This window comes from Papio anubis, chromosome 7, assembly GCF_008728515.1.
Source record: "Papio anubis isolate 15944 chromosome 7, Panubis1.0, whole genome shotgun sequence".
Classification (NCBI taxonomy): domain Eukaryota; kingdom Metazoa; phylum Chordata; class Mammalia; order Primates; family Cercopithecidae; genus Papio; species Papio anubis.
Window position 1 is genome coordinate 135,288,451 of NC_044982.1, and position 17,210 is coordinate 135,305,660.

Genomic DNA, 17,210 nt, shown 5'->3' on the forward strand with positions numbered 1-17,210 from the left:
TTGAACACCTCTAGCAATGAAGAATTTACTTCTTAGTCTGTTTCGTCTACGGATCACTCCGGTTGTTCAAAGTTTTCCCAATGGCTAAGTTGTTCACTTTTCTCGATGGACAGAACAGGTGGGGAATTTTAAGAAGCTGCTACACTCCAGAACCAGAAGAGCATGCAAAAGCAGTCAGTCTGATCATAGCTCCCAGACAGCCTAGTGCAAGCACAATCCTCATTGAGGTCTTAGGTAAAGGGACCCCCAGAACTGTGTTTTCATTGGTTAATCACTGGTGTCCAGTGATCTGTCCTTCATAGCATGTGAAAATTTATAACATACTTTCTGTTCTCTTCAATATTACATTTTGTGTCCAATAATTTATTTTTCTTTTCTTTTTTTTTTTTTTTAAGACAGTCTCTCTCTGTCCCTCAGGCTGGAGTGCAGTGGTGCAATCTCAGTTCACTGCAACCTCCACTTCCTGGGTTCAAGTGATCCTCCCATCTCAGCCTCCCAAGTAGCTGGGATTACAAACATGCACCACCATGCCTGGCGAATTTTTGTATTTTTAGTAGAGACAGGGTTTCACCATGTTGGTCAGGCTGGTCTCAAACCCCTGACCTCAAGTGATCCACCTCCAGGAGTGAGCTACAGGAGTAAGCCACCGCACCTGGCCAAATAATTTATTTCTTCTAACATGCGAAACTGGTAAGAAGGCCTAGCAGTTCATATTAGTCTAGATTTGAAACATTTTTTTTTTTGTAAAAGTAGACTTTTTCAGGTGCTCTAAAATCAAACTTTATTTCTAGTGTGAGCTGTGTCCTCAGAATATCAAATTAGATCTATTGAATTCTCTTTAGTCCGACATATTTCGCAATTATTGGTCATATTCTTCAGTAAACTCTGCTGTTGTGTTTAGAGGTTGACATTATAAAAATGTTAATGATGTAACTTTTCTTTAAAAAAATTTTTTACTGCCAATTTTCAAGGACAATCTATAACAATGTAACTGTTCTGAGGACTACTATGATTTAGTATTCTCGTTTATTAAAGTTAGACATTCTTGACAAATTTCTAAAAGTTGTCATCACATATCACTTGTACTTAGGTAATACTTTATGTGTTTCAAAATACCATTGTATAATCCATAGTATTCCTTTCAATACTTATGTAATAGTTACACCAGTAATTAACAGATAACTAGTATCATCTCTAATCTTTGTTTCAGATTTTTCATTTAAACATTTAACACCCTTGCTGGGCGCCCTGGCTCACGCCTGTAATCCCAGCACTTTGGGAGGCCAAGGCGGGCGAATCACGGGGTCAGGAGATCAAGACCATCCTGGCTAACACGGTGAAACCCCATCTCTACTAAAAATACAAAAAATTAGCCGGGCGTGGTGGCAGGCGCCTGTAATCCCAGCTACTCGGGAGGCTGAGGCAGGAGAATGGCATGAACCCAGGAGGCGGAGTTTGCAGTGAGCTGAGATCGCACCACTGCACTCCAGCCTGAGTGACAGAGCAAGACTGTCTCAAAAAAAAAAAAAACATTTAACACCCTAAGTTCAGTAAGTCATCTGAGGGATTGCAAACTCCAGTCATGGTTTTGAAGTTTGTTTAGTTTGTACCCTACAGAGACAATGACCAAAGCAACCAAATTTTAGTCCAATGTTACATTATTTAAAAGTGGCTTGGGGCAGTGGCTCACATCTGTAATCCCAGCACTTTGGGAGGCCAAGGTGGGAGAATTGCTTGAGGCCAGGAGTTTGAGGTTAAAGTGAGCCATGGTCACGCCACTGCACTCCACCCTGGGCCACAAAGCAAGACCCTGTCTCTAAAACAAAAAAGAAGAAGAAGAAAATACTCTTTTGTAACAGTTCAGTGTTTATCACTTTAAACTTGATAATTCCTACTGCAAGAGTTAGCCACTCCATTCCAGGAGCTTTGGAAATGTATTGCAGTTTTGCAGGCATAAGGATAACAAGTCATAGAGTCCTGGTAACATCTATCTATCTTTCAGTCATTGCACTTTCTCCACCTTCTTCCCCACTTTGTATGTCCTTTCCTAATCTAACCTGTTAGTTTTGCAGAATTTTATCTCTGCAGAAATGATCAGGTGCTCTTTAGGATATGTATAGTGGTAGTGGTAGTGTTTAAAAAGTAGTTTTAAGAGACATCCTTGTTAAGAGTGAAGAAAAATTGGGCTGAGTGCGGTGGCTCACACCTGTAATCCCAGCACTTTGGGAGGCCGAGGTGGGCGGATCACGAAATCAGGAGATTGAGACCATCCTGGCTAACACAGTGAAACCCCATGTCTACTAAAAATACAAAAAAGTTAGCCGGGCATGGTGGTGGGTGCTTGTAGCCCCAGCTGCTCGGGAGGCTAAGGCCAGAGAATGGCATGAACATGAACCTGGGAGGCAGAGTATGCAGTGAGCCAGTAATGTGCCACTGCGCTCCAACCTGGGTGACAGAGCAAGACTCTGTCTCAAAAAAAAAAAAAGAGTGAAGAAAAATAGATGAGGGCAATGATGAGTTTTTAGCCAGGCTTTGGTATACAGTATTTGGGGAGATCATATACATTAATGCTCTGGGTAGAGGCCTGCAGATGAGTCATGCTTGATACCAAGGTGATAATGCAGAGGTAGTCAGTCAATTATGTGTTACAATTATGTGGATTTGGTTTTAAAAGAATTATGGGCTTTCTTACAAATTTTACATATTTATTTATTTATTTTAAATAATATTTATTCAGAAGTGGAGACTATGTAATGTGATGTGAAAAATAAGATTAAAAGCTACATTGTATGAACCTAAGTTTGTTTTAAAAGTTGTATATATGCGGCCGGGCGCGGTGGCTCAAGCCTGTAATTCCAGCACTTTGGGAGGCTGAGACGGGCGGATCATGAGGTCAGGAGATCGAGACCATCCTGGCTAAAACAGTGAAACCCCGTCTCTACTAAAAAATACAAAAAACTAGCCGGGCACGGTGGCGGGCGCCTGTAGTCCCAGCTACTCGGGAGGCTGAGGCAGGAGAATGGCGTAAACCCGGGAGGTGGAGCTTGCAGTGAGCTGAGATCCGGCCACTGCCCCCAAGCGGGGGAAAAAAGGGGAGTCCCCTTCGTCTAAAAAAAAAAAAAAAAAAAAAGTTGTATATATGCTTAAAACAAGGCTATTAAGTTAACAATAGATATCTCTGAAAAATGAGTTATTTTTATCTTACTCTCTGAATTTTATAAATTTCTCAGTAAATGTGTTACTTTTTAGTTAGAAAATCATTATTTAAATTTTGAAATAGTCACATTTTTGGAAAGTTTTATTTTCCTCAATGTTTTAGTGTGCTCAGGCTGCCATAAAATACCATAGACTTGGGCGGCTTAAACAACAGAAATTTATTTTCTCACATTTCCGAAGGCTGGAAGTCCAAGATCAGGGTGCCAGCATGTTCAGGTCCTGGTGAGAGCTCTCTTCCTGGCTCACAGACAGCTAGCTGCCTTTTCCCTGTGTGCTCATGTGGCCTTTCCTTGAAGAGAAAGAAAACGAGAGGGAGACACATGCGGGCTGTGGGAGGTGGGGGAAAGCAGGGAGAGAGGAGGTCACTTTCTCTTCTTTTAAAGCTACCTGCATTACCACCCTTATGACCTCATTTAACTGTAATTACCTCCTAAAAGCCTTATTTCCAAATAGAGTCACAGTGCCGGCTAAGGCTTCAACATATGAATTTCGATTCAGCCCATCACTCAGTTCTCATTTATAGACTAGCAATTTTTTTATTTTTGATGATTATCTTCTCTAATTTCATAACTATATTTTAGTTACTAGTCAAGGTGCTTTTGATTAGAAATAATTCACTCAACAAGCTTAAAGGAATTGATTGCTAGGGATACAGAGTTCTCTCTCAGTAGGTTTATGAGGGACTGGAACATTGTCAGGAATCAGGCAACTACTTTTTCTGGCTCTCTATGGCTACAAAGTCTCCTTTCTCTCTCATTCACTATGTAGCTTATTTCATTCTCTTATTTTCTGTTCCATGCCCATGGCAGTCTATGATCATTACATAGCTCCTGGGTGTACGTTGCCTCAGTTTAAGTCATAGCAGATAGGGACAAACTAACATCTCTGAATCCTAACTCCAGTGTCTTGGGAAATAGACTGACCCAGGATGGGTCAAGTGCCCACTTTGAATCAATTGGCTTTGGTGGGGTTGGGAAACAGGGTCACACTTTTTTGTATATATAGTAGAGACAGGGTCTCCCTGTGTTGCCCAGGCTGGTCTCAAACTCCTGGGCTCAATGGATTCTCTTGCCTCAGCCTCCCAAAATGCTAGGATTATAGGCATGAACCATCACTTCCAACCAGGGGTCACACAACTTAAAGAAGGCTGCCAGTGTTCACTCTTGACAATGGCCACTGTTAAAATCTTGCTCTATGTGATCTTCCTAAAGCTCTTTCAGACAACTAGGCAGATGTTACCCTCATTTAATGGAAGAAAACAGTAAGTGACTTGTCTCAAGCAACACGTCACTCCTGTAGAACCCTTCCTCACCACTGTCTTCACCACATACCCCTTTAGAACCTTTCCTCACCACTGTCTTCCACCACATACCCCTACCCAACTACTGGCCACCAGTCTGTGCTCTTATAGATTGCTAATGTCTGTACGAGTGGTTATCACAGTATGGTATGTATTTGGTTGTTGTGTCTGCTGCTCTGAGAATTTTTAAAGTGTATGATCCATGTATTTTTTAACCTGGGGATGTATGATAAACTGAATGAATTGACTGGGAATAGAACTAGAGCCCAGGTTCTGGAGCTAAACTGTCCAGCTTCCAAATTCAACTTTGCTACTTCCTAATTGATGATCTTGGGCAAGTTACTTAATCTTTCCATGCTTCATTTATCTGAAAAATAGAAGCAATAGTCCTCACCTTCTAGAGCTGCTCCGAGGATTAAATGAGTTGATGTGTAGAAAGTACTTCGAACTGACAGTGATAAATTACCAAATGTTGGCTGTCATTTTATATGTTCCAAATGGTCACTTTAGAGAAACTTTTCTGAATGGTCTTAAAATGCCAGTTCAATAAAGTTTACTTTAAGGCTTCTTCCTTTTCTGATAAGCCTTCCTGAAGCTAGAAAAGAGCATTCTTCATCATACTCTTCAAAGCTATTCATAATCTGGCTCCAGTCCTTCTTTTTGCATACTTTTCTCTATAAGAAATCTCTGCTCAAATTCACCTTCTCTCTTCCCATTTCATGCTGCATTGTTCTGTTTGTTTTTAAAATTCTTTGAATTGTAAAGGTTTCAAAACTAGGAACTATGTGCATATGACTCTGTGTCCCCCTATTACCTGAGGTATAATAGGCACTTGAAATATTTGTTGCTTAATTGGCAGAGATAAGAGCAACTTTTTGTACAACAAATTATACAACAAATTGAATAGTATGTGCACTTTTGTGTATGAACAACTTGTATAGCGGGTTAACAGTTTTTAAAATTAACTGTTAAAAAACTAGGAGCACGCGTGAGAAATATTTAAATTACCATAACTACATGAAAAAAAATCTATAGATTAGATTGTTTGAAACTGTAATAACCAAAATACCACATTCCACATATTGCAAATCAGGCTTTGTGCCGCTGCTGGATAAGTATAGCATTTCTTCCTTAGCAATTGTTACTACTATATAGTAAAAGCACAGAGGACCCCATGACTATGAATTTTCATGTCACAGAATTAGTGCTGTGAAACTAAGGAACTAGTAAAGGAAGGGAGGGGGAGAGAAAGAGAAACATGCAGTGGATCTGTATCTTTTTCTAATATGTAAATAATAGCAATAGAACATCTTAGCTAAAAATACGACATAAGACATTTTAACCTTTTAGCTATTAGTGATTATTTGTGTGCAAAAACTATTGTACCTGACATCCAAAAATATAATTTTTTTTTTTTTTTTTTTCTGAGACAAGAGTCTTGCTCTGTCGCCTAGGCTGGAGTGCAATGGGGCGATCTTGGCTCACTGCAACCTCCACCTCCCGGGTTCAAGCGATTCTCCTGCCTCAGCCTCCTAAGTAGTTGGGATTACAGGCATGCACCACTGCACCCAGCTGATTTTTGTATTTTTAGTAGAGACTGGGTTTCGCCATGTTGGTCAGGCTGGTCTCGAACTCCCACCCTCGGGTGATCTGCCCACCTCAGCCTCCCAAAGTGCTGGGATTACAGACATGAGCCACCACACCTGACCCAAAAATATAATTATTATAGGCTATAAAGTTAAAATAGATATCTCTGAAAAATGAGTTATTTTTGTCTTACTCTCTGAATTTTATAAATTTCTCAGAAAATGTGTTACTTTTTAATTAGAAAAGTAAGCCACCACATCTGACCCAAAAATATAATTATTATAGGCCAGGCGCAGTGGCTCATGCCTGTAATCCCAACACTATGGGAGGCTTAGGCGGGCAGATCACCGGAGGTCGGGAGTTCGAGACCAGCCTGACCAACATGGCAAAACCCCGTCTCTACTAAAAATACAAAAATTAGCCATTCATGGTGGTACATGCCTATAATCCCAGCTACTTGGGAGGCTGAGGCAGGAGAATCGCTTGAACCCAGGAGATGGAGGTTGCGGTGAGCCAGATTGTGCCATTGCACTCCAGCTTGGACAAAAAGAATGAAACTCTGTCTCAAAAAAATAATAATTAGTATTATTATCATAGGATGATAAATGTATTTCTAAACCTTCAGTGTTTTAACTAATGTTTATGTAAAAACAATTCCATAATTTTAACCAGTTCAACTAGAATTTGGAATTATCCATCATCTCCTCACTTCTGTATAGTTTGTGAATCAAGAGTTTAGTATATTTTGATTGTCTTGATTTTATTATTTTCACTCTTTGTTAAATGAATATTCTTAAATGTGTAATGTGACATTAGTTATTTTAGGCAGACCAGATGAGTTCTTACTAAGAGTACATTAAATTGAGGACCCTTTGCCCCTTTTTTAATATCAGATACTCTGGATGAATATTTTGAATATGATGCAGAGGAGTTCTTGGTCTCTTTGGCCTTGCTGATAACAGAAGGACGAACACCTGAATGTTCTGTAAAAGGTCGAACAGAAAGCTTTCATTGCCCTCCAGCACAGTCTTGTTACCCAGTAACTACCAAACATGAATGTAGTGACAAGCTGGCCCAGGTGAGAATCTTGTGTTGAATGCTTTATATCTTTTATATAAACTAGTTTATGTTCATCATCACCTTTATTTTGTTACAATTATAATTATCACATTTCAATGTAAAATTGATCATAATCATAAAGGGAAAAAAATCCAAATCCTGGACCATAGCTAATAAACTTAGCTCTCAAATAAGGCTCTTGAAGGCATTGCAGGTAGTTTTGCTGATCAGTGGGGAGGTGGGCACCCAGTTTCATACCGGCCATCTCATAAGCTGGATTTAAGACTATCTATGCTGTTGGATTTTACTTTGTTTATTTATTTATTTATTGGAGATGGAGTCTTGCTCTGTCGCCCAGGCTGGAGTGCAGTGGCGCAATGTTGTCTCACTGCAACCTCCACCTCCTGGGTTCAAGCAATTCTTCTGCCTCAGCCTGCTGAGTAGCTGGGACTACAGGTGCGTGCCACCACACCCGGCTAATTTTTGTATTTTTCGTAGAGATGGGGTTTCACCATATTTGCCAGACTGGTCTCCAATTCCTGACCTCGTGATCCGCCCTCCTCAGCCTCCCAAAGTGCTGGGATTACAGGCATGAACCATGATGCCCGGCCTGCTTTATTTTTAGAATCTCAACCCTGGCTCTTCCACTTTGTATTGTTATTCATTTGGTAAATTGATGTTGTTATGATTATTTTCCCCACATTAACCAATTTCCCTTTTGTATTCCTTTTTTTTAATGGTAAGATTTTTGTGTAACATTGTTCAAAATATTTTGGTGTAGGTAGCAAACAATTTGCTTTAAGAATTTTTCTCCCACTTATTAGTTTCTCAAATGTGATCCAAAATTTTAAACTTCAAAAATCTTGTCTATTTTGAGGCCTGGCCAACACGGTGAAACCTCATCTCTTCTAAAAATACAAAACATAGCTGGGCGTGGTGGCGGGTGCCTGTAATCTCAGCTACTCAGGAGGCTGAGGCAGGAGAATTGCTTGAACCCGGGAGGCAGAGGTTGCAGTGAGCCAAGATCATGCCATTGCACTCCAGCCTGGTCAACAAGAGTGAGACTCCATCTCAAAAAAAAAAGATCTTGTTTATTTTGAGTGTTTAATGAAAATGAGTTTTTAATATTTTGGTGTTCAGATTTAAGAAGTAATCTTTCCTGTGAAATGATGAAATTAATAAAGTAGTCAAGGCTGGGCCAACTCAGAGGCCTGTCAGACATTGGATATAGCAGTTCTTTTTCCACAAGGTAGAGCAAAGATACACTCCTCAAGAAAATTTGCATTACAAATGTTCAATACAGCCGGGGCACAGTGGCTCATACCTGTAATCCCAGCACTTTGGGAGGCCAAGGTAGGCAGATCACCTGAGGTTAGGAGTTTGAGATCAGCCTGGCCATCATGGAGAAGCCCTGTCTCTACTAAAAGTACAAAAATTAGCCCGGCATGCTGGCGGGCGCCTGTGATCCCAGCTAATTGAGAGGCTGAGGCAGGAGAATCGCTTGAACCCGAGAGGCGGTGGTTGCAGTGAGCTGAGATCGTACCACTGCACTCCAGCTTGAGCGACAGAGTGAGTCTCAGTCGCAAAAAAATAAAATAAAATAAATGTTCAGTACTAATCATTGCACTCTAGAGCTCACTAGCATAGATCCATTATTAAATGAGGAAACCTAGATAGCATTCTGAGCAAAAGCTCTACAATAGATGACTCATTTCTCATACAAATGTCTACTTTACAATTATAATTTTCTATAATACAAAATTAGGTGGGTTTTTGAGACATTTTGCTCATATTCATTTTCTCTAAGTGCCGCCAAGCCAGACGAACTAGGTCTGAGGTCACATTGTTGTGGAAGAATAACCTTCCAGTCATGGTGGAAATGATGCTACTACCAGACTGCTGCTACAGCGATGATGGGCCCACCACAGAGGGAATTGATCTAAATGATCCTGCAATTAAGCAAGATGCATTATTATTAGAAAGATGGATCTTGGAGCCAGTTCCTCGACAGTAAGTTGTTGAACGTTAGTTCAGAGTTGTTCTTGGTAAATCACGTTTTCCATTACTTCCTATAAATTATTTTAATGTATCATGTCTTTTAATTCCTCTATTTATGTAATAAAATTGAGATAGTATTTATATTTGGCACTAAATATGAGTAAATGTAGTACTTACATTTAGTAGTTGTGACTTCAAGTGACATCGTAAGTGCATTCCTATGCTCTTCAAAGCACAAATCCTGAGTGATAAGTTTATGGATATCAGCTTCTGCCATTCTAAAATTCAGTCATTTTGTACGTGCTTACATTTAAATTATGCTTTGTTACTTCCCTTAGGAATGGTGACCGATTTATTGAAGAGAAGACACTTCTGTTGGCTGTCCGCTCATTTGTGTTTTTTTCTCAGTTAAGTGCGTGGCTGAGTGTTTCTCATGGTGCTATTCCACGAAATATTCTCTACAGGTATGTCTAGGGCCAAAAAAAAAAAAAAGGACAGTGCATATTCAAACACCTTGGTTAGCAACCGAATGGTATTTTACCTTTTAAATGGATTATTTCCTGCAATTCTAAATATAAATGGATAAAATTTACTGAGGTTTTTCAAAACAAGTTAGAGAGATTTAGATTGAATCAGTATAAATTTTGTTTGTTGTATTAAATTTGATATAGAATAATATCAAGAGAACTTTTAAGCTTACTTTAGAGAACCAATGGACTTAATGCTACTATTATAAAGTAGAAAAGTTTTCTGGGCTGCTGAATTTCTGTGTTTTACTTAATTTTTGGCATCTTGGATAATGTTAACAGGCTGTTAACAATTAGCTGTTTAGCTAATTGGCTTTTTAGGCAAATGGCCATGAGATAGGGTGTCTCTTAATCACCTTGCACAATAAAATTAGCTGAATCCATTTATGTACTAGTAATTACAAAGTCCTTTTTTTCTGTTTTAACAAATATTTTTAAATTATAATATTCTTGAGCTTTAATGCTTAAGTGATCTGTGTTCTTAAAAAGGTCATCTCTTCCAAGCATAAGCTATTGTATTACTTACATTGGTTTTATCAGAATTATATGCATGGTAAAATGGCTAAAAGTAAACCTCAGTGGTAATTAATGCAAACAAAAATAAGTGTATGACTGCTTTACATTTACAATAATATGCAATAATAAGGATATAACCTTTGTAATCCATTAATACAGTATTTTTCTGTGTGATTCTAGAATCAGTGCTGCTGATGTAGACCTACAGTGGAATTTTTCACAGACTCCAATTGAGCATGTGTTTCCTGTTCCTAATGTTTCTCACAATGTTGCCTTGAAAGTCAGTGTTCAGTCCTTGCCCAGACAATCTAATTACCCAGTTTTGACCTGCAGTATTCACACTAATATTGGCCTTTATGAGAAAAGAATTCAACAACATAAACTTAAAACCCATCAGCACCATAATCCAAATGAAGCAGAACAATGTGGTACAAACAGTTCACAGCGTCTGTGTAGCAAACAAACTTGGACCATGGCACCTGAAAGTGTATTACATGCAAAAAGTGGCCCAAGTCCAGAATATACTGCAGCTGTCAAAAACGTCAAACTATATCCAGGCACTGGCAGTAAATCTGACCATGGGACATCTCAAGCCAATATTCTGGGCTTTAGTGGTATAGGCGATATAAAATCACATGAAACATCAGTGAGAACTTTAAAATCATTTTCAATGGTTGATTCCAGTGTTTCTAACCGCCAGAGTTTCTGGCAGTCAGCTGGTGAGACTAACCCTTTAATAGGCTCTTTAATTCAGGAGCGGCAAGAAATCATTGCAAGAATTGCCCAGCATTTGATTCATTGTGATCCAAGCACTTCACATGTTTCTGGACATCCATTTAATATTCAAGAGTCTAGTTCACTCCATTCAAAACTTTCCCGTGTTTCACAAGAAAATGAGAATGTGGGAAAAGGTAAAGAAACTTTCTCCATGTCTTTTGGTAATCCAGAGTTTACCTCCCCAGAAGACAGCAATGAAGGGAAAATTCGACTAAAACCAGAAACTCCTCGAAGTGAAACTTGTATTTCTAATGACTTTTCTTCTCATATGCCTGTTGGAGAGACTAATCCTTTGATAGGCTCTTTACTCCAGGAGCGGCAAGATGTTATTGCAAGGATTGCTCAACACTTGGAGCACATTGATCCAACAGCATCACATATCCCCCGGCCGTCATTCAACATGCATGACTCCAGTTCAGTTGCATCTAAAGTGTTTAGGAGTTCATATGAAGACAAAAATTTGTTGAAGAAAAATAAGGATAAGTCCTCAGTTTCCATTTCTCACACAAAATGTTCCTTGTTAGGAGACACCAGTGATGGGAAAAACTTAGTATCTAATAAATGTTTTACTTCTTTTAAAAATAATAGTAAAGAAAAGTGTTCTTTGAAACGTCAAACAAGAAATCAATGTCAGAACAATCCTAGTGAAATCATCCAAAGTACATATCAGGAAACACGGAACAAAAGTTCTAGTTTGTCGACTTCCTCAATTTTGTCTCAGCACAAAGAAAATAACTTAGATTTGACAAGCAGATTTAAGGAGCAAGAAATGAGCAATGGAACTGATAAGCAGTATTCAAATTGCAGCAGTATTGACAAACAGATTTGTACAAATAAGTATAAGGAAAAAATAATAAATGAGAACTATAATCCAAAATTCTTTGGCAATCTTCAATCTGATGATTCAAAGAAAAATGACTCAAAAATAAAAGTTACTGTGTTGGAAATGTCTGAATATTTGAACAAATATGAAAGCATGTCCTCAAATAAAGACTCAAAAAGGCCTAAGACATGTGAGCAAAATACTCAACTCAATAGCATAGAGAATTATCTCAATAAAGATAATGAAGGTTTCAAATGTAAAAAGTCAGACCAATTAAAAAATGAACAGGATAAGAAAGAAGATCCAACTAATGAAAAATCCCAAAACTATTCTCAGAGAAGTATGCAAGACTGTTTTTCTACGTGTGAGCAACCAAAAAATACAGAGGTATTGGTAAGTAACATCTAATATGTCAAATATAATTCTGAAATATTTGTTATGATTTAAATTTTGTTCACAGGAGATTTAGTTATAAAGTCCCAAGGTTCCATTATCTATAGGACACACAATCTGATACAGCAATAAACCTACAGAACTAGTATTAACATCCTTGCAAATAACCCACTCTCTTAAGAACAAAAAGTAAATGGAGGAAATAAAGATCAGGCTGTTTAAAAACTAGGAAGTGGTACCTTTTTTTAAAGCTATTAATAGGACAGTAATTGTTTTCATGAGGTGTTACGTCTATTATTTAGGTCTTTTAGCTCTGTTCTCCGCCTGCTCCCCCATCTTAAAGGCCTCTTTTTCTTCTAGTCAGAAGCACCCAGGCCAGGCACAGTGACTCACAGCCTATAATCCCAACACTTTGGGAGGCCAAGGCAGAAGATCACTTGAGCTCAGGAGTTGGAGACCAGCCTGGGCAACATAATGAGACCCTATCTCTACAAAAAAAAAAAATTAAAAATTAGCTAGGCATGGTGGTACATGCCTGTAGGCCTAGCTATTTGAGAGGCTGAGGTGCGGGAATCACTTGAGCCCAGGAGTTCAAGGTTGCAGTGAGCTATGATTGTCCCATTGCATTCCAGCCTGGGTGACAGAGTGAGACTCTGTCTCAAAAAAACAAAAACAGAAAAAAACCAACCAACCAAAAAAAAACACAGAAGCACTCAGCTTTTTAATATTTGATCTGTAATGTCAAGAGAATACTATATAATATTTATAAAATATTACTAGGATTTTGTATGTTGCTTGTATATAACGTTCAGTTATATTACATATTAGGTTTCTGCAAAAGTAATTGAAGTTTTTGCCACTGAAAGGAATGGCAAACCTCGATTGCTTTTGCATGAACCTAATAGGATACTTGGTTCTTTGTGGTACTTCACCATATGGGACAGGTAGGACAGTTATGAGGAAACTGGGACTCAAAGAGAATAACTGACATACCAGTAGCTGTACAAAGTCCTTAGTGATTCAACTGGCACCCTCACCCCAGTCTCTTGACTCCTAATCCAGGCTCCTTTCTACTACCTGACAATAATCAAGGACAAATTTGTGGACTATACAAGTCCTTGGTTCATCCCTCCTGTTGAGAAAACAAATTAATCCCTCCTGCTGCCCTTTTTTGTTTATTTCAGCACTTACAAACAATTCTTGGAGTGTAAACAAGAGTCAGAAATCAAATTTGTATTAGCTTAATGTATTATTTGTTAGCAGGTCCGACCCAATATTAGCGGTGTGCCGATTGTGCTATGCCATTGGTCAGTTAATGACTTTCAAATTGTCTATAGGGAAATCACCAAGCTACTGGTCAAAACACCTGAGTTCTAGTCCTGGCTTCACAGTTTAATCCTTGAGTGACTATAAATAAGTCATATTACTTCTAAAAACCTGTTTCCTCAATTTTACAAGATTCATGATTAATATCTTTTGCCTTAGAGCAGTGATAAACAATTTATAAATATTTTGTGGTCCTTAATGTACTATATACATAAAAGATATTTTAAGTTATTTTCATTTTATTTGATTTCCTACCGAACTACCTTTTAATTTCTAAAAATCATTAGGCTTCACTTTCCTTTACTTTTCCAAGCAGTATCTCAATTATATGGAAAACTTCTTCTTAAGTACCTTGATCCAAGTCTAAATGACCTTGGTTTGTCTTTTTTATCACTCAAATTCGTTTTTCTGGACATTTCAAAATTATGCCATGTTTCCAGTTTATATTTTTCTTCAGAAGATCTCGCCCTAACATGGGGTTTAATCAAATGGTAGTTTCCAATTTTCTAAAAGCATAATTGTCACAAAAACCTACACTGGCCTTAAGAATATTCGGTTCTTTTGATCCTGTTATCTAATAGGGAGGCTTAACCCTGGCCATGGTATTTTTCAAGCCCACTAAAATTCATTTTTTTCATGTACCTGTTTTAAATATAATAAACAGTTTACTGTGTGCCCCATCTGAATATTTTACACATGTTGACTTACTTAATCCCTCTCACTTTGATACGAGATTAAGTGATTTTACTAACTCCAGTTTACAAATGAGGACCTTGAGCTAGGGAAATTACATAACTTGCCCAGGTCACAAAGCTAATAAATGGTAGAGCCAAGACCCAGAATAGTATTTTATAATTTTTATTCATGTAATTTTTATGAATTTCTGATCTTTGGGTATAAGCTTGTCCAGTCCTTAAGAATTAACCTATTTCTTGTATCACATCAAAAACATAGTGCTGTGACTGCATTATATATTATTTTAAATTTACAGTGTTTCTTATATTTCTATATGATGTTCCACCAAATTATATCATCTCAAAATGGTTTTAATATTGACATAGTTTTATATTTTTCATTATACTAGTATTTATATAATATAGTAACATTATACTAATTTTTCCTGTGAGTACAGTAGTCGCCCCTTATCCATGGTTTCCTTTCCATGGTTTCAGTTTACTCATGGTCAACCAGGTCAGAAAATAGGTGAATACAGTACAAAAAGACACTTTGAAAGAGAGAAAGACTACATTCACACATAACTTTTATTACATCATATTAGTATAATTGTATTTTATTATTACTAATCTCTTATTGTACCTAATTTATAAATTAAACTTTAGGATAGGTATGTATAGGAAAATATATATATATTGTTTGGTACTACACGTGATTTCAGGCATCCACTGGGGTTCATGGAATATATCCCCTGAGCATAAGAGGGGACTACCATAGTAGTTTTTTCACAAATTGAAATAATCAAATATTAGCTTGCTAGATGATAAATTCTGAACAAACATGAACATATAAGGCATTTACATTTGGACATATTTTCTTTAGAACTTAATTCAACATATTACAATAACCATTTTAGACATTATTTTCCAATTGAAATATATATATTGTGTGTAAACATAAGATGTAGATATACAGGTTGAGCATGCCAAATTTGAAATGTTCCAAAATCCCAAACTTTTTAATTGCTGACAAGGTGCTCAAAGGAAATTTTCATTGGAACGTTTCAGATTTGGGATTTTTGCATTTGGGGTGCTTAACCAGTAAAGTATATAGGATGCAAGTATTCCAAAATTAGAAAAAAAATCCAAACTTCTAAACACTTCTAGTCCCCAAGTATTTTGGATAAGGGATATCCCACTTGTATATCACCAACTTCACCAGCAATACCTCAGAATGTATTAGGAACGAGTCTAAAAATGAAAAAGCTGTCCACATTCTTTAAATGGTATTTAAATATTACAATTAAAATCTAATTATTTTCCTAACAGAGGACTACACTGAAACATTCAAATGTCTGGCGAAAACATAATTTTCATTCCTTGGATGGAACTTCAACCAGAGCCTTTCATCCTCAAACTGGTTTGCCTCTTCTTTCAAGCCCTGTAAGCATTTTTTTTTTCTTATCTCATGCTTAGAACTTGCACACATCTGAAAGGTTTACAAATAATTTCATTTGAATTTTAATTGAAAAAAATTTAAATATCTTTAAATTTCCAGTTATGAAACATTTTATTTTTTGATCACACATTTAACAGCTATGTGATAATACAGGGAAAGACAAAAATGTGAATAAAAATGAAATGTATTAGAGTTATAAAATTTCTCTGAAATTCTTTTGCCTAACATTTTAACTGTTACTAGATGTGAAAAAAGCAAAAACCATCAAGTGGATTTGTATCTTACTGATACCACTAACTGGGTCATCTGCAAGTTAAATCTATTGCTGTTTTTGATTTGGAATCCCTTCACTTAATCATCTTGAGACATATAAATCTGTCCACTCCTCAATTACAAATAGATTTACAGATCTGAGTGCAGTGGTTAAAAGCATCACTTTGGAGTCACATTGACTTCCCCCTAGTTATGCGACACAATCTCTTGGAGTCTCAGTTTCCTCATATGTAAATCAGGATGATAATGTCTACCTTAGTGTTGTGAGGATGGTTAGTATCATCCCTCTTTCATGTAAGCAGTCAGTAGTTAGTTGGTATGGCTACCATTTCAGTTAAACTTGAGGTAAGCAGTAAATTGTGTAGCAGAACTAAAAATCCTTTTAATTTGCTACAAACGTATTTTTAGTTGTATGTGTTTTTTAGTAACTAGAAAAATACAGTATCTTGTATATGTTCAAAAAATAATTATTGGACAATAGACGCAGAATTTAAATGTATAACGTGGACCTCAGACTTCTATTTTAGAAAAATTAAAGTCCAAACAACTTTTAAACAATTCCAAATGGTTTTTGCTGTTTTTTAAAAAAATTCTTATGGGTACATAATAGTTGTATATATTTATAGGGTACGTGTGATGTTTTGATACGGGCATACAATGTGTAATGATCAATTCGGGGTAAATGGATTATCCATCACTTCAAGCCTTTATCATTTCTTTATGTCAGGAACCTTCCTATTTCACTCTTATTTTTAAATATACAATAAATTATTGTTAACTGTAGTCACCCTGTTACGCTACCAAATACTAGATCTTATTCATTGTATCCAACAGTGTTTTTGAACCTATTAACCATTCCCACTGTATCCCTGCTTCCTCACAACTCTTCCAAGCCTCTGGCAACCATCCTTATACCCTTTATCTTCATTAGTTCAATTGTTTTTGTTAAGCTCCCCCATATGAGTGAGAACATGGAATATCTGTCTTTCTTGCCTGGCCTATTTCACTTAGCATAATGTCCTTCAGCTTCGTTCATATTGTTGCAAATGACAGGATTTCATTCCTTGTGTGGCTGAATAATATTCCATTGTGTATATACTACATTTTCTTTATTCATTCATCTATTGATGGACACTTAGGTTGCTTCCATATCTTGGCTGTTGCAAATGGTGCTGCAGTAAACATTGGAGTGCAGCTCTCTCTTTAATATACTAATTTCCCTTTTTTTTCCTTAAGATATATGCCCACCAGTGGGATTGCTGGGTCATATGGTAGTTCTATT

The 17,210-nt window shown here is 37.2% G+C and overlaps 1 protein-coding gene across 2 annotated transcripts in view; it reads left to right on the forward strand.

The window, feature by feature from the left end:
- Positions 1-6,714: 6,714 nt before the first annotated feature.
- LOC116275832 (protein FAM214A-like) overlaps positions 6,715-17,210 on the forward strand; it is a 33,981-nt gene continuing 23,485 nt past the window's right edge. The window contains exons 1-5 of one of the 2 annotated variants that reach the window (XM_031668667.1): positions 6,715-7,181; positions 8,970-9,172; positions 9,499-9,624; positions 10,384-12,196; positions 15,526-15,639. In XM_031668667.1, coding sequence (XP_031524527.1) covers positions 9,033-9,172; positions 9,499-9,624; positions 10,384-12,196; positions 15,526-15,639 — 2,193 coding nt within the window. In that variant the 5' untranslated portion in view covers positions 6,715-7,181; positions 8,970-9,032. The remainder of the gene's footprint in view (positions 7,182-8,969; positions 9,173-9,498; positions 9,625-10,383; positions 12,197-15,525; positions 15,640-17,210) is intronic. The other variant, XM_031668666.1, reaches the window with a different exon arrangement.